Here is a 25232-nt window from a genome sequence, read left to right as displayed (position 1 = left end):
TACATGCAAAAGTTGTTCCCTCTTTATTCTTATAATATTATGACTTTATTGCAATAAAACTGGTGTTATTCCTGGTAAATTACAATATTCAAATGTTATGATCATTCTTATGACTTTATTCTCGTAATTCTATTACCGTACTTTATTGTACTCAATGTGTGTGAACTCAATACTGTATTTGTGATGAAGGCATGAATGGTTTTTTTCTTCTTCTTCTTCTTCTTTTTGGCAGCGTCTCGACTCCGCCATCATTTACGACAGAGACTTTTCGTCCAACTTTTTTGTTTTGAAGGTGATCTGACTGGTTAATTCCAAGAATGATCTCCAAGCAACCTTTGGAGCCCGTATCTCATTCCCCCCACTTGTCTGTAGACTCTTGAACGATCATCATTGCTGAAAATAAACGGCAAAGGTGAGGAGGCTTCTTAAAGTGGTACTAAATCCAATCAAAGTCTGGGTCATTTGCATTTGGTGATATTATCAACAAACATGAATGGACACTTTATTAGATGCATCTGCACAATCTAATGATATCCAATGCAGGACCATTAAAATATCATTTACAGAAAACATTGATCTGATTGTTACAATTTGTTGTTGTTGTTGTTTTTATTAGACTTGTGCTGTAATATGCAGTGGTGTAGAGCTGCGGAGTGTAGCTAAATAAACTTGCGACATATTCAATATACTAAATTCAAATCAGTGGGAGGAAAACATCGTATTCCACAGCATTGTAAACAAACAGTCAGGTATGATGGTTTATGTAATGACATACAGGAATAGTGCGCAGTGTTATGGTGGGAGAAAAAAAAAGTTATGTTAATGATGTGAAACTGCAGAAGCTGAAAGCAGCTTGTTTGTTCAAAGTCTGTCTCACGACAGCTACAAATAAACAACGCCAAAACCATCGCGGTCGTGCGGTCGCTATAGTTAGCGGGCGCCAGGAGCTTCCACAGCGGCACGTTTTTCCAGTGGAGGAGTTTGTGATGCAAAGTGCCCGTGGGGGAAAACGCTGCAGGTGATGAATTAACGAAGGCGACCTCGCGGGAGCGCAATATGTGACGCGAGCTCACACCTGCGCTGGTAAACTTCGGCATTGCGGGCAGACACCGTACCCATGTTGATGAAACGAGGAGACAGTGAGAAATGTGACTGAATGGATATGAATTGTGACGCTACACGACCGACGTCTTCCTCCGCTACTTTCAGGTTGCAGTCTCATCAACGGCGGCCTCGCCTTCTCGGGAACCGAATCCCGTGTCCCTGGAGCTGCTGCTACCGGAGGGCGAAGGTATGGTTGTCTGGCTCACGGGATTTTCACCCCCATCACATCCCTTGTGGATTTTGGGCTCAAACTGCGGCCCTTTCGTCCATCGGGCCGCCACATTTTTTTCTTGCAGCTCTATATCTTGAAACGCATTCTCTGCGTCAGCCTCCTCATTGCTTCCGGTTTGAACTCCTTTGCAAGGCGCAGTATCGGCAAGCTTTTCTTCTCCTTCTTCTGTATTTAAAAGTGTTCCCGTTGTGAGCTCCTCTTTGGATTGACCGTCAGAGTCTTTTTCCAGCTGAACTCTGCCCTCCTCCATCTTCAGCACATCACTGCGCGACGCCAGCCTTGACCCCGCCTCCCCACATTCGCCCTCGTGATGCACGTCCGGCTCCTTTTCTTCCACATGGCTTTTTACTTCATCTTCTTCTTCCCCTCGGTGGTGCACCGTTACGTCGTGCGACGTCAATTTGTCATCCGGATGGCTGTTAAAGCCTCTGAAATTGTTCCTGGCGCCGAAGATATATTTGCCCAGGAAAGAGGAGCCGTCCTCGGACGGCGCAGCGGCCGCAGGGTGCCCCTCGTCGGCCGAACGCTGATGGACCACTTTCAGGTCATTGTGCATCCTCGCCATGGCTTTGCTCAGCTCTGTGATGCGATTACCAATATCTGATGGGAAAATATTGCGGGAAAGCATTTGGATTAGTTTGGAATTTTTGTGGCTTTCCTATTAGTGTCTGCTTTTAATCAAACAGAGTTTTGGGTCTTTATTTATTTGTCTGATTGAGAGTCTAAACACGGCAAAATACAAAGTTTGACTTTCCAAAGAAAATAATGCTCTGTCTTGTCTGACAACACCAGATAAAAATGGATTTATGTTCAAATAATGTGACGTACGTTAAAGTACTAGCACAATCGTGAACATATTGCTCATTTGATATCACTTTGACAGTGTCAATCAAAACTGAGCATTATATTTGTAAGGGCAGAACGAGTTAAGATCTTGCCACGTGTAATAATAAGACAACAGCAACAAAAATAAATCAATTCTGGTCGTTTTTCAGGGGCAGGGAAGACGTTTTATATAGAAGTTATAAAACGACATAAACTGAATGATAAAAACACGTACTTATTCATGATTGGCACTGTACGTAAGATCAAAACCTCATCAACAATAGCAATAATATAGCCGTCAAGCAGAAAGCACTTTTGAACTGAAAGTCTTGTTTTGGCCAATAAAGACAAATGTTATCAGTGAGATACAGTTAGCCGCCTGACAATGGCATCCACGCGTTACCTTTTCTCTTGGTTTCTTCAAACTCCCTGCGAGCCGATTCGATGTATCGCTGCACCAGAGCTCTGATCACCTGCTGCCGGTACGGTACTCGGCTGTCCTCCGAGCCCTTTTTCTTTGACTCCAGACATAACAAGAAATAAACATTTAGAAATATATGGATATGCAAAATCTGTAGATTTTATTGTCACGCGAAATATTACCAATGAAGCTATTGGCGGGTACTTCGCAGAATTACAGTTAACGCAACAGCAGATACGCCTGAAGGTGCCCCTGGTAGAAGATTCCGAAGAGACTTATTGAGACAGATGGGGGGGGGGAAAAAAAAAAGATCTTGCTGTGCAGGATTGCGTTGTTTTGACGCTCACCTTAAGATGTAGAAGAAAGCTTTCGGGGAGGGGATGATGTTGAAGGGGACCGGCATGGTCAGGCCTTCTCTGAAGTAACTGAGATACAGCTTCGACCTGGCAAACTTCCACTCCACATCCGCATCGTCCTGAAATCACACGCTAACATGTGAGCGAGTTGCTACCATGGATTCAAATCTAATAGTAATTTACAAAAAAAAACAAATACATTTACTGTAGAGCAGTCAACAGACTGTATCCCTTTACCTCAATTTTCTGGAAGGAGTTGGTGATCATAGCAATAAGCATGTTGAGCAAAACAATGACGATGACGAGCGTGAAGATGCCGTACAGAACCCGTCCGACAAATTCGGCCAACACGAACTGCGGCATGTCCACGTAGTCCTGGTTGGCCACGCCGAACATGGTCCAGAACAGGAAGTGGAACGTCTCATTAAACCTGCAAATGAAAACCAAGTCTCGGAACAAAATATCGGACTGTCTGATATATTGGATTATTATTTCTTTTTCTTTCTTTTTTTAATCGCGGCTCGCAATCACGTAGCAATGATGGCATAGTTCATATATTGCGCATTGCTTGAATGTTTGTGTGTGAAGTGCAGCAAACTGCACCTGCCAAGATGTGGCGAGATGACATAAGGGACGTAAACGTTGTTGATACCGCATAGGAAGGCCGTTCCAATGATCATCAATATGAACATGAACCTAAAGGCGACACGGGGAAAAAGGTCAAGATGCAAATGTGAGGCTGCGTGAAGGAAAGGCGGCCAAATAACGCTTGCTACGACCTCATCATGTCATCGATCATCTTCCCGATGGAGATCTGGAGCGTTCCCAGGGACTCGTGAGCGGGGAGGATGTAGGCGAGCCTTGTGAAGCTCATCATGCTCGTCACTGCGAACAGAACCTCTGCAATCAGCTGAGGATCCTCCTGATGCCAGTCGTCACGTACTGACAGCGAGAGAAATCAAAGAAAGACGCTTATTGAGAAGAGTCGCTTCACCAGATGAAGTGATGCCCCAGTTGCTTTCCTACCGGTCTGCGTGAAGTAGACACACTCCTCCGTGCCATTAGTGTCAAGACAAAGGAAATGAGCCTTGAGCGTGATGAGCACGCGTAAGGCGAAGGAGGCCAAGTACATGCTGAGCACCATCATGTCCAAGCAGTTCCACCAGTCCAGGAAGTAACTCCTCAGGCCCTCGATCCACACTTCCTTGCACTCGTACCAGAAGAACCCTAACGAGACAAGGCACCTCACGGCTCAAGCGCAAGTTGAGCGGGCGCCACAGCGAAGGAGAGTGCGCACCCACCGACCACCCACACCATGTGGAAGGAGCTGTGCAAGATGTTCTGCTGCCTGGAAGCAAACGTATTCCGATATATCTCCATGGTGATGGATTCGCCCAGCAATGTGATGAGGAACCATAGATAGGAGGCAGAGTGAAGAAGGAACTTGATCACAGGGGTCCTCAGGATCTTTCCCACCTGAAACAGAGTGTCAACAATGAAACCAGATTATGTTTCAGCCACCCTGCAGCATATGGAAAGACTTTGGGCAGTGATTTGTCCCCGTTTTTCCATTTCGTGGATGTCGCAGGCTCGTGGCGCGATTATGTTATCTACGCGGCCGTTTTATTCTCGAGAAGGCGATAGAAGTTGTTGCTGTTCTCCTCTCAATAGAATTAACATGGAAACGACCACGGCCGGCAACAAAAAGCAGAGAACGGATTTTTTGTTACCTTTGACTTTGGTGCGATCCAGTAGGCGAGGCAAAGGAGGGGCATGGTGAAAAAGATCCCAACAGAGACAAAGAGTTTCCAAGCTGTCGTGCTGCCTCTCCAGCCCGCCAGGTTGCCGCACCAGATTGAAGACAGCACTTGCTGGCAGATGGGGTGGGCGACAAACTGCTCGATAGCAACAACAACACGCACGCAAATGATGATGAAAGTGTGCGAGTGCACGATCAAGTCTTGCCAGTCTCATCAGTGCATCTCCAGCCACCTGCTTCTGGTTGTAGTTGACGGCGAGGCGCAGTCTCGACAGGTCGGGGATGCCCTCCTCGAAGGCCTGCTCGTCCAAGGCGTCCTGGCTCTCGTCTCCGCAGCTGTTGAGGATGGTGCTCACCTCGCTCTGGTTGCGGCACATGCCCAGCAACTCCACGGCGAACTCTTGACAAAGCTCTTCCAAGCTCAGGTACTGAGGCTGCATGGGAAACGGAGCACAGGGCAAGAATGGTTGTTTGTTTAGATGTGCCCCTGCGATTGGCTGGCGACCAGTTCTCGCCCGAAGATTGCTGGGATAGGCTCCAGCACGCCTGCGACCCTCGTGAGGATAAGCGGAACGGAAGATGAACGAACGAATGAATTCCCAATCCCATTATAAAAGGAGGCCTCAGATCGTATGCGTAGTGAGCTGGCAGACCCGATTAGTGCTAAACACTGACGCGAGAATCGATCAACACAGAAAAGCGAGCGAGCAAGCGCTGACCTTAAACTCCGGCTCCTTCCGAGAGAGTTTGCGGAGCTCGCTGCTGAGACTGAAGGCGCTGAGCATGGCGTCGTCAGAAGTGACGGAGAGGTAGGCGCGGCTGGCCATGCCGCGGTAGGTGTTGATGCGGGACAAGGAGAACTTGAGCAGGTCGTACTGACGCCCGTTGCGACATTCCAGACAGGCGCAGGAGATCTTGTGCGGCCACGGGATGACGTGACCCTTTTGGGTGAGCACGGTGACGATGTCGTAAAGATCTTTCTGGCACGCCAGGGTCAGCGGGGTCACGCCAGGGGCGAACTGCGAGTTGTCAATGGAGTGGTCAAAGATGGCTTGAGAGAAGGAGCGGACATCCATCTTGTTCCCTTTCTCCTGATCCAGGCGGTCCAGCAGGAGCTTGACCACTCGCGGCTGGTTGGTGTCCACGGCAACGAGCAGGGCCTCGTGAATCTGACGGAAGTCGAATTTGACCCCCTGGAGGAGGGCATCCATGACGCCCTCGCTGGCCAGGCGGATGGACAGGTTGAGGGCCTCCCTCCACAGGCGATCTTCAGAGTCGTCCAGCTGGCGGACGATCCCGTCGCCGGTCTTGAGCAGGACGCACACCAGCTCCACTTTCCCTTCCCGGATGGCGCCGATGAGCTCCGGAGGGAACTGCATCTTCTTGTTCATGATCTCGCGCCATTGGTCCGGCTGACAAGACAGCACAGGCACGTTTGTACCGCTTTCAATTGTTCACGCAGGCGGTTTTGTCAAATGAAAGGTGGATGGAATAAACCAAACTCTCCATCCAGCCAATCATTTTCGATCGCGCTAGTAGTAGAGCATTTACTTGTTCTGCCTGTCCCTATATGTTGCTGGCATAGATCGGTGAACACAAACATTCTTTGTAGTAAGTATATCACAATTCTCGGAACAATTACGTGTATCCCGCGACACAGCTGATGCTCTCTCATGCTGCGGCACAGTTGTTGGGAACCACTGGTATGGACAAAAAAACATTCACACTCATATTCATACAGTGCCTATGGACAATTCAGTCATAAAAATATTAACCTGCATGTTTCTGGATTGTGGAAAACAAGAGTCATGGAAACATTTTGACACGAACATGAATAGGACTACTCACCGTGAGGTTTTGCATCGCTCAAAGAGAAATGAACAAATCTGAAATGATCCTGTTCCAAGAAATGGAAACAGATTGTGGCGATACATCAGCCGAGCAAGCGCTTTGGCGTTCTGTGATCATGTGACGCTCTCCGTAAGGAACATCAACACCCCATGGGGATCCAGCCAATTAAAATGTTGCTGTTAAAGCTGTGGCCTCCTCCATTGGAAACACAGCCTGGGTGTCAATTAAAGTGGTTGCGACTGTACAGCCGGCAAATCTCATCAGTCCCTGGAGGGAGTTGAGAGAAGTGGGGGGGAAAAACAAGGAAGACTCATTGCTACCAACCTTGGAATTGAAAACAAATAACGTCATTCTGTCACATTATGGTGCCCGCAACAGTGACATGTTGAGATCATCATCATATGATAATTCCTAACCAATTAAGAGGTAATGGTAAAGTTCAGGGGTAACGTGGAGTGAGTGGGCTATTGCGGTCATAATTAGCAGCCGCAGCGCTTTCAGATCAAACGTTCGGAACGTTTTAATAGACTACCTGTGTCAAAGTGAAGCATCTTTACCCCCCAATGGTGTACAGCCCTGCGCTGAAACTAATGCTGTATTGTTACATACAGTATGTTAACTTCTTTGCTGGCTACAATATTTTAATGCTAAAAAAAAAAAAAAATCATAGCATAGCATAGCATAGCATAGCGTATTTGCTCACTGATTTGCAGATTTTTGCACTATGGAGAGAAGTTAAATGCAAGATGATGAAATGTCAAACTCATTCTACTCGGTTGAATGACTTCAAACAGTAAGGGGGGGGGGGGGGGGGGGCTAACAGACTGCTGACAACATAAATTGCTGCTTCGAGCATGGGAGTCAAGTGAAAGATCGGTTTCATTTACAGATTCAAATTTCGGTTGCCTTTACCAAGACGCTGTGTTTTATTGGTTTGTAATGAAATAGAAAGGGCACTTGTATGTGGCGGCGGCACAACACAGATGTTATACAGTGAATCAAATTATTAAGTACTTTGTGATGTGCTTAATGACAAGGCTCAAGTGCAAAGATGAACTCGAATGGAGCGAACGGTGTGGAGTGGCACAAAAATCGCAGAACAAGTCAGCACTTTGAAATGAATATTGAGAATAATTTCAAGAAGTAGCTTCATGAAAGCAAAGTAAAAATGTGGTTTATGTTTAAAACTGGTGAACAATATTTCGAGAACTTTTTTTTTTTTTTTTAACAATGGAAGGATTTTTGAGGAAAACAAAACAAAAAAAACTACTTGGACACTTAGTCATTGAACACTATTTTTGAGTTCCAACAGGTTCAATAGGTGCTTCCAAATTATGCAAAAGACAATTAAAATGCAGACGTTGGGAAGCCTCATGTTTTTCTATGAGTATCCAAATAATAATCACTGAGCTCTGCAAATTCTCAATTAAAATATGTTTTTTTTTTTTTTTTTAAAAGCTCTATACACTTTTAGGGTAATTGAAACCCCATCTGTAGTGCAAATAAAATTCTACACACCCCTGTTCAAATACCAGGTTTGTGTGATGTAAAAAAATAAAATAGACCAAGATAAATCCTTTTTAAACTTTTTACATCAATGTGACCCATCACCTGTAGAATTTAAATAAATAAAATCTCTTTTAAAGGGTAAAAAGTAAACTGAGATAATGTGGTTGCACAAGGGTGCATACACTCATAACTGGGGACGTCTCCAAATAAGGTGCAGCTGTTCCACTAGGCTTTTTCCTGACATTTTGTTGCTTTTTGGCAGAGGCCTGAAGGTTCTGAGCAAAAACCTTCTGGTATTTGGAACTGTTCATAATTCCAGGTCCACCTGAATAAAAAGATCGGATGCTCTGGAAGCTCTCTGTGGATCATGTTGTGTGTTGTAAGATGTGGCTACAAAAATCTCACGAAAAGCCTACTTAAACATCTGAACTTTATTTCAGTTAATCAAACATACTGTAAATAGTGACTTTCAATTTCACTTAAGTTTGAATCTGATTATCAATTAATTATCAAAACAGCCACATCCCCAGTTCTGAAGGTGTGCACACTTGTGCAATCACATTATCTCAGTTTATTTTTGTACTTCCCCTCTGTAAAAGATTGAAAAATCAATTGAGTTGTACAGGTTTTAGTTATACACGTTTGTGCAAAAAGTTGAAAAATGAATTTTCTTGGTGTAATTTTACTGTATTTCCAAAACCTGGCATTCTAACAGGGGTGTGCAAACTCTTTTATATCCACTGTATACTGATTTAACCATTGCTGCATCATGACGGAAACATTTGAAAATTACACGTTGGTAGAAAGACAAGTCAGTTTTGTGTCACTCTCTAATGCTTACAGTGAGTCAAACGCAAATAAAAGCAAACGCACCGACGCTCACACCAAACAAACTAACAAAAACAAAAAAACAAACGAAAGAAAAGATCATCGCCATTTGGTTAACCCCGTACCCCCCAACCTAATAATATGCACATATTATTCCTTAGAGAAACATTAAATACAAACTAAAAAACACTCACTAAATGTACTTAAAGTCTGGTTTCACATAAAACGAGCGTTTCCATGGTGCTCGACAGCGCTTGGACAGCTCAGTCGGTTTTAGTGCAGCTCCTTGCGGGACTCCGCATCCTCCTTCATCTTCTGCTCCTGCATCCGGCTGCGGGCGGACGCTGCGTCGAAAAGTAGTCGTGTGTTAAGAGGTGCGGCCGACTGAGGAGCGCAAACTATTTCACTCATTTGAGAATGCGAATGCAAACAGAGCAAATGTTTACTCACTCAAATCATTAAGCCTCTGGATCAGTGTTGAATCGCCATCAGATTTGCTGTTTAAAGAGGCCACATAAGATCATTACATCAAAAGAAAGTTTTTTTTGGTTTTGTTTTTTTATCGGCTTTTTTCACCAACCTTCCGTCGGGTTCATCTTGCCCTTCCACATCAAATCGTAACCTCTTCAGAGGCTTGGGAGTGGCGCCGTGATCCGAAATTCTCTTCAAGGAGCGATCGCTGCTGTTGACCATCTGGTTGATCTTTTGGAAGCGATTGGGCGTCTACAAAAAAAAAAAAAAAAAAAACGTTCATTAACACGAAACTGCGGAATATGTTTTTCCTGGTAAACAAAACAAAGAAGTATGTACCCCAAATGATTCACCAATGGAAACCAGCATTCTGCGGAGAGACAAACGAGGTCAGTCAGGCTGGCATTGACACTTGATGCGCTTGTGCTGTGAGGCGCTGACCTGCTGCGAGGAGTCATGATGCCGGGGGAACGCGAGCTCTTCATAGGCGAGATGTACACGTTGTTGCTTCCGGGCACACGCAGAGGTGAACTGGGAAATTTATAAGGGCTGCGCGGGATTTGTGGGATCGGAGAGAGGGTGGGAGGCTGGAAGAAAACAAACAACCGACATAGTAGAACAAACCTGACTGTCGGAAGGTTTCCAGTCTGGAGAGCCTAATTGATTGACTACGACTACTACTAGCCTTGTTTTTAACACTATAGGCTTCAAGCAGCAGTTTGTGCGCCCGCTTTGCAGGCAGCATTGTTGCCCCCCAAAGCTCGTGGTCAAAACGGCCACGAGCCCTTGCGTTCGTCCGCAGCTCGTTAAGGAAAAAGAGGCACGGAGTGAGATGGGGAAACATTTTGCTTCCACAGCTGACTGTCAGAGCAAGCCAAAAGTTACTAACTCCAAACTAAACAAAGTCTGCAAAGCCACACAGACCAAAGGAAGGAACAGACAAAGCAGTCAAACCGCTTTAGGAGCGGCATCGTCAAGAGTTCAAAGAGCGACACATTACAAAATTTAAATGGCTTAACTTCAAAAAGAAGTCTATGCTGCAAAACCTCAAAATCTTACCAAGAATATTTTTCTTATTTCGAGTCAACTAATCTGATTATACTTAAAATAAGACTCACCGCCTAAAAAGTCATTTATTCTTAGAACATTTTTACTGGTTTCAAGCTCATTTTGACTTGAAATAAGTAAAGGGAAAAACAACTCTCCACCGGAAATGTTTCTCTTTTTACAATTGGGGCATCATTTGTACATCAGAAGGTGTCTCACTCTTGTTGACGCATACTGCAGGATGTTGGTTTTCAGCCTCTGCATGAAAACCTCGTTGTAGAAGATGATGATGGAGTCGTAGTTGCCCTCCGTGATCAACACATGCTTGAAAGTCTGCCCGTGAACATACACGTCAGGTTACATTAAGAAGGGGGGGGGGGGGCATTAAAAGATGAGGCTCGAAAGACGGCGTCACCTCCTGGCTGGTGTTGGGCATGTCCTTGTACGACGACACAATGGTCTTGAAGCGCAGATCAACACTCTTCACTTTGTATATGGCGTACATGGCCGACATCATCAGCTAGGAGAGAAACACCGGGAGAACGTGAGAGAGCTGCTGAGTGAAGAAGATATGAAGACATTTGACTCCAAATTGTCGGGCTACCTGGTCGAGGTGACGATCTCTCATCAGCTCGTACTTGTGCTGCAGAGTGTGCTGGAAGAGCGTCCAGATGATGGGCTCCAGCTCCGGATGGGAGGACAGGAGATACGAGCAGAGCATCTTCAGTCTGGTGTAGGCCAGGCGGTACACTACACGGAGGGGACCAAAGGTGAGCACAAACGCGAACAAATTACATTCGCCTACCAACTCACCACAAAAAAATAAAGTCATTAATACATTTGAAAACAATCGTACATTTCTTATAGAAGAGGCTAAGTGAGTTGGACTTGGGGTGCCGAGGGTTCTGGCCCACTGCCTGGGGGGCGGGCTGGCTCGGCGGGGGAGGGGCAGCCTGGGAGCCGGGCGTGGCGGGGGAGTCTGGCGGCAGGATGCGAAGGCACGGGCGGACAGGGGACAGATACCTGACAGAGAGAAGGGCGAGGGAACAAAAACATTCTTTTCTTACGCAGTACATTTCGATATGCAAGTGCATTTAATCACCATTGTTAGTTGTGCTACATTTTGGGGAAGCTGGCAACCTCATTTTTATTATTTACCCCCCCCCCCTCAAAACATTTTCCATTGGTATTATTTTAAACATACAAAATGTTCCAAAAACTGTGGTCTATGTTTTGGCGGGCGCAACAGATTACTGGGGAGGGGAAAACAATCCAAATTGTTATATATAGCTTACGTGAATTCCCCTTTCACTGACAAGAGTGCAATCAAAGTGTCAAGCTCATGAAATTCAAGATTGTGATTCGTGGTGGCTTTGCAACATGTAACTATTGGCACACAGCGGGCTGGCGGACTCACAAGTCGGCGGCGGTGTGCTCGTGCTTTAACGGTTGGCCGAAACTCACGGGCGTCTCCGCTTGTTCCACCGAGCCACCCTCTTGCTCCTGCTTCAAGAGCTCGAAAAGAGGTGAATCCTGCGAGATGCAAGAGAAAGGCGCTTTTGAAAGCGATATCACAGCCTTTATTCAAAAACTAAATAAATAATAATAATAATAATAATAATAATAAAAAATCAAAATCACTTGGGCAACTAACAGTCAACAGTGTCTGGACTCGTGAGGAAGGACAACCATTTCTCCTCACTAGAGGATAACACCTTTGGACAATTTAGAGTTAACCCAAGAAGCATGTTTCTGGAATGTGAGAGGAACCGGAGAAAACCCCCACGAGCACAGGGAGAACATGCAAACAGGAAGGTCGCGGCCTGGATTCGAACCCCCAACCTCCAATTGGGAGGCGGCTGTGCTAACCCCTCACCCACCATGCCGCCTGCAAAAGTTAGATGTTTGGATTGAAGTAGTTTATTTGACTAAATTTGCACTACAGTTAAAGACATAATTATTCCATTTATTTGTTTTTAAACATTTTTTTAACTTTTTAACCACATCATTGATATAAGTAGTTGTACTTCTTGTATTTCTTTGTACAGTATAAACGATTTGAATAGATCTGAGTGATTTGATTTGCTGTGGCACTTTGTTGTCCTAGCATTACAAATTATCTTTGCAAAATGAAAAAAGTCAATAAAAAAAAAAAAAAAAAAAAAGAATAAGAATAAAGCCCAGTCTGCTCTTGTAGCTGAACGTGCTCCATTTGGAGAATAGCATACAACGTGTAAAGAGGTCACGCTGGTAAAAGCACCATGTAAATTTTGCTGCTCTGGTTGATATTTCAATACAGTAGATAAAACCTGGGCGGGCCATCTGAAATTCCCTGCAGCCATTGCAGAAAGATTATAGCACAAAAAGTTTGAATCTCATCAGAGGGCGGGGGTGTGGGGGGGGGGAAGAGGTCTTCCTGCCAGTCTTTTTTTTTTTTTTTTTATGTGCAGAAAAAAATGATAATCAACATGGTACTTAACGTTTCTGTGCACGTGACTACCCACATGTACACAGACGCCAGATGAGCTCATGTCGGTACGAGGGTGTGGCCTCCGCTCAGCGCTTCACACAACAGCTGCAGGTACAGGCACAGACCTGAAACTAGTGTGCTCTTCTTTTGCAGTCTGATCACATCCTGCCGAACCCGTAAATGTGCACGCCAGCTGACAGATTCGACGACACTCTTCAGTGACGCATGGTTGGTAGCAAAGTCCAGTGTTGACTTTTATTAGACCAGAGTGAAACACTCACTGCTTAAAAAGAAACCACAGACCATAAACACACGTCGGCAGCAAGTTTAATCAGCTTCAAAAAAAATACAACACACACACACACACACACACACACAGCAGCCAATAACAAAGAAATTCAAATAGGGTGGACTAACAAGTCCCTACATTAATATTGAAATTTGAGGTGACTGCAAAAACAGCAGAAGTGGGAGGATGTGGCCCAAGTGAACGCTCCACCCTTTTCTTATGTCTTGGCTCAGCTGACACGCCAGCAGCTTGCAAAAGACCTTCAGACCCAGCAGGCTCACGCGAGGAAACGGACTCATACGTTTGCATACCACAAGAGCCATTTTGTTACGCGGCGGAAGCTTCTTCGGCATTTTGGGGCCATTTTTCGGTCCCGGTTGAAATGCAAACAGAGGGACTGTTACAGACCGGCGGATAAACAGGTTTGTTGACTGGCGATGACGGAGGACGACGACTCCACTCTGTGAACGTTACAGACTCACCAGCTTGATTTCAAAATGTCCAACATCAGCGCTACTCACACGTTGATGAAATGCAACAAGAGCGACGACTTCAAGTACCCTCTGTACAGCACAGTTTTCAGCCTGGTGTTCGTCTTTGGATTCCTCTTCAACCTTGTGGCCGTCTACATTTTCGGGTGCACGCTGAAGCTGAGGAACGAGACCACGACGTACATGGTGAACCTGGTCGTTTCGGACTCTCTCTTCGTCCTGAGCCTGCCTTTTCGGATCGTCTACTTCATTAAACGGGAATGGATGTTTGGAAGCGAGCTGTGCAAGATTTCCGTGGCACTTTTCTACACCAACATGTACGGCAGCATCCTCTTCCTCACCTGCATCAGCGTCGACCGCTTCCTGGCCATCGTGCACCCGTTTCGATCCCAAAAACTTCGGACTAAGCGGAACGCCAAACTAGCCTGTGTTACAGTGTGGGTGTTGGTTCTTTCCGGAAGCATCCCCACTGGGTTCCTTCTGGACACCACATCACCCAAAAACGTTAACGCCTCTTCCAACTACTGCTTTGAAAACTACTCCAGTAACCAGTGGAAGTCAGAGTTGTCCAAGGTGGTGATGTTCATCGAGACGGTGGGCTTCGTGATCCCGCTGATGGTCAATGTTTTCTGCTCCGTGATGGTTCTTCGGACTTTGAAGAAACCCCAGACCATCAGCCGCGGCGGCAGCATCAACAAGACAAAAATCCTGAGGATGATCATTGTGCATCTGCTCATCTTCTGCTTCTGCTTCATTCCCTACAATGTCAATCTCATGTTCTACTCTCTGGTCCGGACCAAAGTTCTCAAAGGATGTTACGCGGAACATGTGGTCAGAACCATCTACCCCATTTCACTGTGCATAGCCGTGACCAACTGCTGCTTCGATCCCGTTGTTTATTACTTCACTTCGGAGACCATTCAGAGCTCCATCAAGCGCAAGTCTACCGTGTGGCACAACGGCGTCAAGCTCCTCGACAGATTACATGGGGACAGCGCACAAAGCACCCCGAATTCTACGCCCAAAAGTCTGGCCTTGAGGTCTCTGAGAAACAAGTGCACAGACGCAAAGAGTTTACAGTCGCAAGACAACTCCACCGTGTGACACCATAAGAAATCCAGCACGGACTGTTGGTGAAAAATTCAAGGACTCACACTGAAACAGTGAGCAAGAACAGAAGACATCGTTTGAATGGACACTCATTTGTGGGATTTAAGACATTGACCCGTATTCAACCAATACAAATGACGACATTTGTCAGGATTAAAACTCATGTCAAGGTGACAAAACAAACAATTCTATACAATACTTGCACTGACCTGCGACCATTTGTATGAGTGACTGCGACTGAACCAATGAATGTGTACGCTTCTGAATGTTTCTTTGTTTTGCACATGAAATGTAGTTGTCTTGTCCTTCTGTGCTGAAACCAGTATTACAGCTGCTTTGATGTACCAAGTAGTTTCAATGTACTTGTGGCCTCTCTGAAGGCTTTCGGGAACTTTATTGAGTGGTACACCGCCCTCGGACAGGCTTCATTCTGAGAGTAAATAAATCAGTTCAGAAGTGAACTTTGCGCTGTCGCAAATGTTGTATTTTTTTTTGTGTGTGTCACGCATTTCTGTGTAACCAAACTGTAGGTCTGAGTCATGCATGCCTACGTCACAACCGTAAGTATTGTGACAAGCCTCAAAGACTCAATAGCTTTCAGGTGCGGTCAATGATTCACAAAACCCGAGTGCAGGAAGTCCTCGAGTTACGACGTACTCGACCTACGACGTTTGGGCTTTACGACGCCATTTTGTCCCCAGCACCATAGTGTTTCTGCTTAGCGAGAGCATAGTGCGTCGGGAGTATCTTTGCCTTTTTCGCCCTCCTTTTTTCACACTCTCACCAGTAATGGTAAGTACAGCATCTTATTTTTTTTTATTTTTATTTGAATGCATTTCAGTTTCTTTATACGAAGTGTTAACCTTTGCTGCTACAGTCACCTGACCGTGGTCGAGCGACGCAGGTTGTCGGGGTTAACTCCCTCGTCTCGTGGCACAGCTGAGCTGGGTGGCGGCAACAATAACGGCACGCCGCGCCGATTTGCTGCTTTAACGGCTTTATTAGCTCCTCTGCACATTCGACGTCAACGGGTCCGGCGCTAATCGCTACTCTCCCCCGGTCGGCGTCACTACACTTGCCACTTCACAGTCCCGTCGACGCACATTATTACAGTATTTCGACGGACATTCAGACTTTACGTGGAAATTCGGGTTGCGTCGCCAGCGTAGGAACGGGACTCGTTTGTAAATCGAGGACTTCCCGTACTAGGCAACAGTTTAAAAACATTACCAATGGTCATAACTGAAAAACTCAAGTGAAACAAACATCCTGTGCATTGCTTGTATCTGTCTGAAAATTGGAACAAGTGCCACGTAAATGTCCAGGTCAAATTAAATAGAGGGAATCCTATTTTGAATACCTGAAAATATATGTATATATTATATATAGCTCCAGTTTATTTATGCATGACAAATGGTTCAGACTGTAAACTGACAACAGCACAAATTGGACGTGGTGCACGAAATCGTTGTCCATACTTGCAAAAGCTGTGACAAGCGTGCCGCAAGACCGAGCGCTGTAACATTCCTCTCAGGAGGCTTTGCCCGAGGGTCTGCTCTGACACGGGGAAATGCCTCACTGCCTGTAAAACGTCAGCGTGCGAGCAACAACACGCCTCCAGAAATGTGCCGGATTCCTGACCCAAGCGGACGCGATTGCAAACCACGGACGATGATAAATATGGCATTGTTCCTTTTGAACCCATTCAGAGTTAATTAAACAAAACAAGCACTAAAAGGGCTGAAAACGACAATATAAATAATAATTGTGAAATATAAAGATATATATACACTTTGTAAACCCCCTGCTACTAGATTTATATTTAAAAAAAGAACGTTTCTATAGGAAAAACACCACTCTAGTCATGTACTTAAACATACAGTAATCATCATGATTACATCCTTCTGGTGTGCGCTTTGGTATAAAACACACAGGGATTGTGGAAGAGACGGTCACAACTGCTCAGTATGATGCAGTAATATTTGTTTTTACGTTTGCTTTGTTTTGCGTTTCATTTGATAGCAAGTTTGAACAGGGAGTGGCAATAAACAGCTGGGGGCTTCTTTTTGGAAGAATTGACAACTGTCTGCCAAACTGCTGCTAGTGGTTGCTAGAAGCGAGTTGCGCTAGCTCCCGCCATTTTGCGCTTGTACCCGGTACCTCAAAATTTTGCTGAATTCAAAGCAAAAACACGGCTCGTATCTCGAAAAACTCGTTAGATTGGCTCACTCTTAAGTCAAAGTAGACCTCCTACTGTGTCTTTTGAAGTATGTTTGTAATGCACGGCAATTACTTTTGGCTTGCTGTTGAAAATGCGTAATATGCAAATATAATACAAATATAGTATTGCTGATTTTATTATAAAAACAAATTTCTATTCAAAGTAAAACGTAAAAAGTACAATGACATTAAAAATGCAGTTAGGAGAAAGAAATATTACCCTAAATCGTAACGACTCAACTCTACTTTTGTTGAAGAATGTGAGGCATTTAATCTGGTCAGATATTAAGAGTAAAGACGTCAATTATATACACAATTTCTTACTAACCATAATGACCTATTTTGATTCAAAGTGACACTCGTCTTTGAGAGCGACTCAGTTGGTTGACAAATACAGTTAATGATGAGCTGCACTAATCCTTGTACGTTGTTAACAAGCAGTCATCAACACGTCTTCTCAATTCACATTGAATCGTGAATGTTGGTCACAGTTCGGTTGGAAACGGTAAGAGGTCGATAGAAGGCCAACCTCAAACAATGTGACACACTCCCCCTTCTCTCTCTCCCCCGCTGCGTGACGTGCGAACGCTCACGGCCGACAACAAGGCGCTCTAAAGCGCCCACGCCAGCCTGCTATCCAAAGGGAAGATGTATTTTCGCTGCGTAGGCATAGCTAGCTAGCTGTGCGTCGCAGTCGCAGGGCTGGGCAACTCATGCAGGATGCCCAAGTGCGTCGCTGGGCACTGTTTTAGCCACGCGCCAAACAAAATCATAAATATGTAATAAATGTGTCGTTTTACACATCACTTAAGTATCTGCCACAAATTGACCTCACTCTTTTCAAACACCAGTGTTTGCATCTTTCATGGAAAAGGAAGGTAAAAGTTAATTGACAAAAAGTACTGTTGACCACCATCAAAGATTAAGCCAACAGTGTCTGTTGCAGCTGTGTGTTGATTTCACCTTTGGAAATGTACACGCCATAAAGTGGTGGACAACGTGGCTTCATTTACCTGCCAGCGATTGAATTGCTCCAACAGAAGCTCACGAACGTGTTCCATCTGACATTTTATGTTGTCGTAAAACAACCTAATTTCCTACAGGGAGAGACGCCGGGGTTTACAGCATCTTTTGAGTCACGAACAGCACCGCACCATCTACCTGGTCAGCCTCTCGACAGCTGACTCGTTCTTCGTCTCTGCCACTCAGAATCGACTACTACCATCAAAAGGCGCGGGCGACGTCCTCCAAAATGGAAGATGGTTGGAGTCCTGGCTGGGCGTACTGCCAGCTCACGTTCACGTGGGGGCATCTTCTTCCTGGTGTGTTATCTCTGTGGACCGCTACTTAGCTGTAGTGCGTCCGTTCGCATCAGCGCAACGCAGGGTACGCATTGCTCGGCTACCGAGCGGGCGATCCGGTGTGTGGTGGCAGGACCGTCGCTGCTTGCCAGACCCGACCTCACATCGCCACCGCACATTCATACTAATCGCCCTGGGTGTGGTGATGGCCTCGTTCCTGCTATCCGCAGTCATCCTCCTCGACAGCTATTGCCGGGCGCTGACAACAAATTGGCAACTTCGTAGTCGTCCACTGCACTTGCATTAATGTTCATGCGGGAAATGAGGAAATATAGCATGTGCACGAGTCACATCAGAAAGGTTAGGATAGCCAATAACGCAAAATACATAAACCTCTTATTTTCTATATTTGGCACCACTGGGGAAGCACTTTGCCCTAATAGTCAGCGCGTCCGCCTCACAGGTCTGAGGATCTGGGTTTGAATTTCGGCGCCGGCCTTCCTGCGTGGAGTTTGCATGTCCTCCCCGTGTTTGCGCGGGATTTGTCTCATATTCCAAAAACATGTTAGGTTTAGTGAAGACTCCAAATTTTCCACAGCAAGCAACAGGTCATGTACTGTACTCACCCTGTACTGCCTTCAACGTAGAATGAATCCTATTTCCGACACCGTTTCAACAACATAAAAGTACACGAGACGTAACCAAGTTCAGCCCGCTTGGCTTTTACTACTTCAATAGTTTGTTCACGCGATGCCAGCGCAGCGCCATCCCTTACCCTCACATTGTGGCAGGTCTAGAGAATTATGATATGATAAATCCTGGACTGGCACCGAAATTGAATGGATTTCACCTGTGTGCATGTAAGTTGCTAAACCTCACTGACCGTCTTCCATGCAATTCGTTCCATGATGAGGTTCTCGCAGGTCTCCAGATGTTTGACGATGTCTTTGCTAAGAGTTGCGTCTGCTTTGATAAAACTCTCGATGACTTTGTAGAAGTCGAAGGCGCTGAGGTTCAACACGTCCAGTATCCACGGAAAGCACAGGTCCGCTTCGCCTGGGTCGCCACCACTACGTCCGTGATTGTATCCCCCAGTCTTAAAACTGCTCTCTAATCGTTTACAAGTGAAACAATGTTAGTGAAGCAAAATGTCCAAGGCTCCAGACTAACATGATGAGTCCATTTTTTTTTTTTTTTTGGGGGGGTACTTTTAACAACACTAAAAACACACCTCCGTATGTTGCCATGACAACCTCCAGAGCACAGGCCAAGAGCGATGTGTGGAATGTGGAGTCGTTGAGGAGTTTACTGGAATGGACGATAAAAGAATGAAGGCCGATCACGCTTCATCAAATATTAGAACAAGAAAAGGCATGAAGAGGACTTTCAACAGTCAAGTGAAGTGGAAATCAATACACAAATATAAAAGTTTTAAATCATTACTACCTGAAATTTTGCACAGACAGTCGTTTCTCTTCCTACGGAAAGAAAAAGTAGCATCTTGGAAAGTATTTTAGTATATGAGGCAGGTGATAGATGATAAAGTTAAAGTAGGTTTCAACACCTAATATTTTGAAATAACAGTTTTGTTTCCTTACAGATACTGTGCATTACTCCCTTCTAAAAAAATATTCCAAAAATGAGGTCAATTTGGGTACAAAATCAAAGCAGACACGCTGACAGAACACGGAAATTCAGTCAGACTTTGCACAAACTTTAGCCATAGCCAACAACTTTTGCTTTCCTAAAAAAAAAAGTTTGGTTATAAAAAAAAAAATACAAATAGCCACTATCATCGAAGTTGTGTATCAGATGAAATTTTAAATACCTAGAAATAAAACTGAAATTTTGACTTCTTGTCTCATAATCATATTTCGATGTTGAATCCAAACTTTTTTTTTAATTGACAAAACTAGATTTTCTGGAATACAACCTGACAGTTTTCATGAAAAAATACAAAACAAATGTGAATCAATTACAGTACCGATTTTAGCATTGCCTCCATGACTTTGTAGTAGAGTTTGACACCAAGGGTAAACCTCTGATAAACAAAAACAAACAGACAAAAACATTAAACACAATACATAGCACAAATGTTGCTGAGCGTCTATTAGCGTTAATGTGTACCTGCTTTCCAAGAGTGATGCAGCGCGGTCCAACGGCCTCAGCAAACCGCTGGCTGAATTTTGGTCCCATTGTCTCCAAGCGCTTCAGCACGTTCTGAGTGGGGTCCACGGTGCAGTTCTGGTAACATTAAAAAGGGGAAAGTCACACATGGACATCAGCTGACATTTTAATTATTGCTCATAACTGTGGAGGCGCACCTTGAAATAGGTCGCTAAGTTGGTAGACGGCCGGTCGCCACGAGAGGTGAGGTCTCCCCTCAACTGCTGAATGGAGGTCATCGCAGCTCTGATGACACAAAACAAACAGCAGATATAAAACATATTTTTAACAACAGGCAGCAATCATCTAGGATGTTGTAAAGAATTTTCACGACTCATCTTTCCCTCACGTGTAGGCTGTTGGTGTTTGTTTAATCAATTGCAGGTTGCCGGACGTTTACCAGCAGCAGAGACGCTTTATTTGTATTTTTTTTCCCCACACAAAAACCAATAGTTCAAATAATATTTGAGCTGCAGCGATTATTGAAGTGGCTGACGCACCCGCTGACTAATTGGGGCGCGGTGTCTATTTGACCAGAAGCTATTACTTCAGGCAATAGTCAACTTTCAGACATTCTAACCCCAAAAACCAAAGCTCAAGGCTTATCTTATGCGACATAACATCCCATTAGTTTGTTTTTAACAACATGACTTCAACACCTACTTTACGTGATGCTCACCTAATCGGAGTCTGAGGGATGGGCATGGAATCTTCTTCCAGCATGTTCTTCTTTGGTGTTCTCTCCACTTGTACCCTGGAAGGAGGATGTGCAAATGAATGTTTGCTTGTTTTTTTTTTTTTTTACTAGAAGATAGTTTGAACTTTAAAATCCTTACACTTCCACTTTAGGCACCAGAAGCGTCTCATCACTGTCCAAAAACAGCCGTGCATCAATGTCTCTACTCTTGAGGTAGTGCTCTTCGTACTGCTGGTTGACGCTAGCGGCCTGTGGTGACAATTTAAGCTTATCGGAACAAATACGCAAATATATTGGCAGAGGAGAAAATCATACATGTACAGAATATGATCACAGTTACAAAAACAAAACAAAAAAACACTTGTTTCGTCAATTTCTTGTTCATTTTAATTCCCGGTACCACTCAAGGGATATAACCTGAAGAGTACAATAAACACGACAAAAATGCAGATTAAATCAATATGATTGATATTATTATGTTTTCTCTGGAAAATAATTACTTTCATTTAACCAGAAAAGGTCCTCCACAACAAGGTAAAGCGGGATATATAAATCACTTCTACAGATTTCACAGAGATTATGTTTGTGGGGGTCGTAGTAAGATCAAATTGTTTGGTGTCCTCCAAAGGTGTTGGTATGGAAAAGTTAGCAAACAGTGGCACGCCATCTTGCATAAAATCCAGAGTGAAAATGTTACTGGCAGGATGTGGAAAGCGACACAGATAAGGAGTAGAGACCATAACAAACAGCTGTCGGGCACTCACATGTCCGACAACTGCGGGAAGTGAGAACTAACGTAAACAGTGAGAACACACTGAGGCTAAACGGTCGTCATTGGGACAACGCTCGCGAGACGTACCTGAGGAAGACCAGGAGATTTGGGAAGATCCAGAGACACCAGGAAGGCGGAGAAACTAGTCTGATACACATTCTTGACCTACAAATACAATTAGCACCAAGAACCACATGAACAAACATTCATGATGAAGTTTATCGAATGTACAGCACAACACGGACCTCATCTATATTGCAATTATTCTCCTTGCACAAGGTTTCCAGAAGCAGCACGTCCACCTCTGGCTCCACAAGTCTCGCTTTGGCGTTTTTCTGGTTGCGCCGAGACGTTCGTGTCACGGGGCTCTGAACTTTGCTGATGGCTGATTCTAAAAAGAACAATAAAGACTTGATTTTGTCCACTGGTTGAACTGGACACATTAAAATGGGATTATTACTAACTCAACACCACTGCAGCCTGCAACTCTGCCAAAGTTTAACACTGTTGTTGTTGTTGTTTTTAATCTAAGGTTTTAAAAGCTATGAAGGAAGTAAAATTTCCTCCAAAGGCAGAATTTCTTCGGGGTCCAAAGGCACAAAATGTGATAAGATAGAAAATGTGCAACAATTTCCAACCTGACAACAATGTTGTAAATGTCCCATTTTGCCATTTTATGTGAATTTTCCATCTGCAACCAATGAGGTGACGTCTTACGGTAAAGAGGCTGCAGTAGGTCGGGAGGGCATCGCTTGATGAATAACTCGAGCGTGCACAGCAGCAACTGAAACGATATGACCAGGTCATCTTCCATCTGCAAGGTCCGTCCTGCGTGAGAAACATCATTGCAGTATTGAGGCCCACTGTTAGGCAACACGAACAGACGTATCAGGACCAAATCATTCCAAACCAGACACCGGAACCAAAAAAGGAAGCAAGAGTGGGGGGGGAAAAGCACTGAGCAACACGGAGATCATTCCAACAAGAGTGTTAACAGCTCGTCCTGATCGCGATTAGTGTTTTTAAACACTTAACTGACCTTTGGCCAAAAGAAACATCGTCCAACAGGTCCGTAAGATCTCGCTCTCCCTTGGAAAACCAGAAAGTGAATCACTGGAAATCAGGAAAGGTTCAAAACACGCAGGAAAGTGTTCAACTTACTTTGGCTCCGGGAACACGGCAAAGATTCTTTTGCACGTCCTGAAACAACAACAACAAGTATTACTTCGGGAAAAATATTCATCCTTCAAATGAAGCCATCTTTAACCACGCCGGTAGGTGTGTTTACTCACTTCTCAAACCTCTGGTAAAGAGCCAGAGTCACGTCGTATTTGTTCTCCAAGCGTGTCAATGCTGAATTCACCTTCACGCTTATTGTGTCCAAGTTGATGTCCAATTTGCGAACCAAAGCCACAAACTGCTTCACACTAAAAAGATTTGTTTAAGGTAAAAAAAATACAAATACATTTAAAAGATACAGAAACAAGAAATGCTAACAAAAAAATAGATCAGCAGAAACCCAAATGATTTTGCCAATTTCATTGACTCATCTTATCAATATATACAAAACATTCTGCTAGGGTAGTGAGGAGGGGTGAAATAATAGAAGCACATCTCAGTATACTGCAGTGCAATATTAATAAAAAAAACATACCTTCCTAAACGCATTACAGCATTATGAAAAATGTATTGCGTGGGGTGTTATTAGACTACATCTAATGTTGTACCAGTGAGTTGATCTTGTTTGGAATCGATCCATTGATCAATCTTGGCAAATACGTCGCTGAGAACTTCCAGCAAACTGACGTTGAGCAAAATGTTCCTCGGCAGAATGGATTTGCAGGCAATGCAGTAACATTGTGAGACATTATCGGGAGTACTTACTTCATTGAGATTGCTTTCAGGACCCGAGTTACGGTGAAGGAGACGGCGTCCATGTCGGTCACAACCGCGAACAGAGACGCACCCCACAACCTTTTTTCATCTTCCTAAAGTCAGATGGAAGAAAAGTGCACACGTCAAAACTTTTGGAATCACTGAACAATAAATTAAATTGCCAGAATCCGTCTGCAATGAAAATGAGCTGGTAAAACGAAGCCGTTCAAGTCTAGACGCTTGAACATTGCCGAATGATGTAATTTATTTCCACTTTTTTTCTTTTTCTATTTAAAATAGGCCTACATGTTTTTTTTTTTTGTTTTTTTTTTTTTACAGCTTCAAACCACTAAACGGTTTTAAACCGACAAACACGAAACTAACCGCTATTTGGCAAGATGGGAGCAGTATAAACGAGAAGAGTATGAATACAGTACGCACAGCAAATTCATTAAGGGACTCTTGAAGACTTTTGTACATCTTCCAGGTCCGCTCACAAACCAGATCAGACACATGAAGGCTCTTGCACAGAGCAACAAAGTCGGCATCCTTGTCCCTGTGCCTACAGAGAAGAACAGACAGAACACACATTATAAATTAGATATTGAAAAAACTAAACATTTGAATTAGTACCTCTCGAATAGTGTCAAACATCGTGAAGGGCGGAACTTTCATTACAGCTACTTTTTATGTTGTTTCCCCCTGAGCTTGAGTGTGTCTTAATGTTATGGGCTGTGAGTGAATGTTTACTGTGGGCGTAGACTTCGACAGAAGGAGGACGTAGCTAGCAGCTAAAGTGCTCAGTTGCTTCTGCAAAGCTAACGTCCGCGTCAATATCAGCAGGACTTGAAACAAGCGTTTTCGTTGACTGCGAGTTTGCTAAATGGGAACTTGAATGACATTTAGGCGGCTTACTTTTTAAGCGACAACTCGGGACTCGTTTTAAGGTCCGGAGACGAGCTGGTTTTCGCCTCTTTGTTATGGGTCGTCCCGGCACTCCGCCTCTTAGGTGGCATCCTTGTATCCCACAAAAAAAAAAAAAAAAAAAAAAAAGTTTAAGTATGTCAAATGGAAGAAACAGATTTGCGTGGAAATAATTTAAATCCCAATGCGGCGAGTGTGTTCGGGGAACACAAAACTTGGCTGACTCGGTCTTCCTGAAATGGTGGGCTACACTTCCGTGAGCGTTCGATTTGCTCCACGCTGGATTGGAGACACCCGACGGCTGGTTGTATGAAAACCAACTTCATCTCTTGATATGACCATTGTCATTTTTACATTCCCCGTAACCACTGTGCCACTGTTACCGATATTAGGTAGCAGTACTGTATGTAAGGGGCAATATTTTTCCCGGAGGGCACCGCATCATGACGCGCCCACAATACCATCAAGACTTCTGAAACGAGCGAACACACGAGACAAAATCGCGGGAAAGTGC

General features: G+C 44.4%; 3 protein-coding genes across 5 annotated transcripts; 1 reads left to right on the top strand and 2 right to left on the bottom strand.

Moving 5' to 3' along the window:
• Positions 1-61: 61 nt before the first annotated feature.
• LOC133466869 (short transient receptor potential channel 2-like) lies at positions 62-6682 on the bottom strand. The gene is made up of 13 exons (XM_061751001.1): positions 6546-6682; positions 5417-6109; positions 4931-5131; positions 4669-4833; positions 4240-4414; positions 3965-4165; positions 3718-3880; positions 3542-3634; positions 3176-3368; positions 2930-3057; positions 2765-2834; positions 2565-2682; positions 62-1936 (listed from the first exon to the last, which is right to left on the bottom strand). Exons 1-13 carry the CDS (start codon positions 6558-6560, stop codon positions 1206-1208), a joined length of 2946 nt encoding a protein of 981 aa, XP_061606985.1. The 5' UTR covers positions 6561-6682; the 3' UTR covers positions 62-1205.
• rb1 (retinoblastoma 1) lies at positions 6676-25195 on the bottom strand. 3 transcript variants are annotated; one of them, XR_009785060.1, is made up of 28 exons: positions 24710-25195; positions 24236-24356; positions 23804-23907; positions 23212-23346; positions 23081-23119; positions 22959-23008; positions 22637-22747; positions 22165-22310; positions 22007-22084; positions 21287-21396; positions 21130-21204; positions 20609-20696; positions 20412-20528; positions 20269-20325; positions 19731-19762; positions 19516-19592; positions 19168-19394; positions 11821-11936; positions 11260-11426; positions 11008-11153; positions 10819-10923; positions 10623-10736; positions 9798-9943; positions 9696-9726; positions 9466-9608; positions 9336-9382; positions 9080-9229; positions 6676-6815 (listed from the first exon to the last, which is right to left on the bottom strand). XR_009785060.1 is itself a non-coding variant. In XM_061751002.1 (27 exons), exons 1-27 carry the CDS (start codon positions 24808-24810, stop codon positions 9159-9161), a joined length of 2754 nt encoding a protein of 917 aa, XP_061606986.1. In that variant the 5' UTR covers positions 24811-25195; the 3' UTR covers positions 7451-9158. The 3 variants fall into 3 exon arrangements, 2 of the variants coding, with proteins under 2 accessions (XP_061606986.1, XP_061606987.1); XM_061751002.1 differs by lacking the exon at positions 6676-6815 and having other exon boundaries at positions 7451-9229; XM_061751003.1 differs by lacking the exons at positions 6676-6815; positions 24710-25195 and adding an exon at positions 24428-24567 and having other exon boundaries at positions 7451-9229.
• LOC133466871 (lysophosphatidic acid receptor 6-like) lies at positions 13199-15229 on the top strand. The gene has a single exon (XM_061751005.1). It carries the CDS (start codon positions 13660-13662, stop codon positions 14755-14757), a length of 1098 nt encoding a protein of 365 aa, XP_061606989.1. The 5' UTR covers positions 13199-13659; the 3' UTR covers positions 14758-15229.
• Positions 25196-25232: the final 37 nt, after the last annotated feature.

The sequence above is a fragment of the Phyllopteryx taeniolatus genome, chromosome 17 (assembly GCF_024500385.1).
Source record: "Phyllopteryx taeniolatus isolate TA_2022b chromosome 17, UOR_Ptae_1.2, whole genome shotgun sequence".
NCBI classification, from domain to species: Eukaryota; Metazoa; Chordata; class Actinopteri; order Syngnathiformes; family Syngnathidae; genus Phyllopteryx; species Phyllopteryx taeniolatus.
Note: the sequence above shows the minus strand (reverse complement) of the source record. Positions and strands in the feature narration are given on the sequence as shown.

What these genes read in the sequence shown, in the direction of transcription:
- LOC133466871 (XM_061751005.1), top strand. Translation starts at nt 13,660, where the DNA reads ATGTCCAACATCAGCGCTACTCACACGTTGATGAAATGCAACAAGAGC.
- LOC133466869 (XM_061751001.1), bottom strand. An exon ending in TCAACTACAACCAGAAGCAG is followed by an intron (nt 4,834 to 4,930) that starts GTGGCTGGAGAT and finishes GCTATCGAGCAG; the next exon opens with TTTGTCGCCCACCCCATCTG. An exon ending in ATGATCGATGACATGATGAG is followed by an intron (nt 3,635 to 3,717) that starts GTCGTAGCAAGC and finishes TGTCGCCTTTAG; the next exon opens with GTTCATGTTCATATTGATGA.
- rb1 (XM_061751002.1), bottom strand. Translation starts at nt 24,810, where the DNA reads ATGCCACCTAAGAGGCGGAGTGCCGGGACGACCCATAACAAAGAGGCG. An exon ending in TAGCCTCTTCTATAAGAAAT is followed by an intron (nt 11,154 to 11,259) that starts GTACGATTGTTT and finishes CCCTCCGTGTAG; the next exon opens with TGTACCGCCTGGCCTACACC. An exon ending in TGCAGTATGCGTCAACAAGA is followed by an intron (nt 9,944 to 10,622) that starts GTGAGACACCTT and finishes GTTTTCTTCCAG; the next exon opens with CCTCCCACCCTCTCTCCGAT.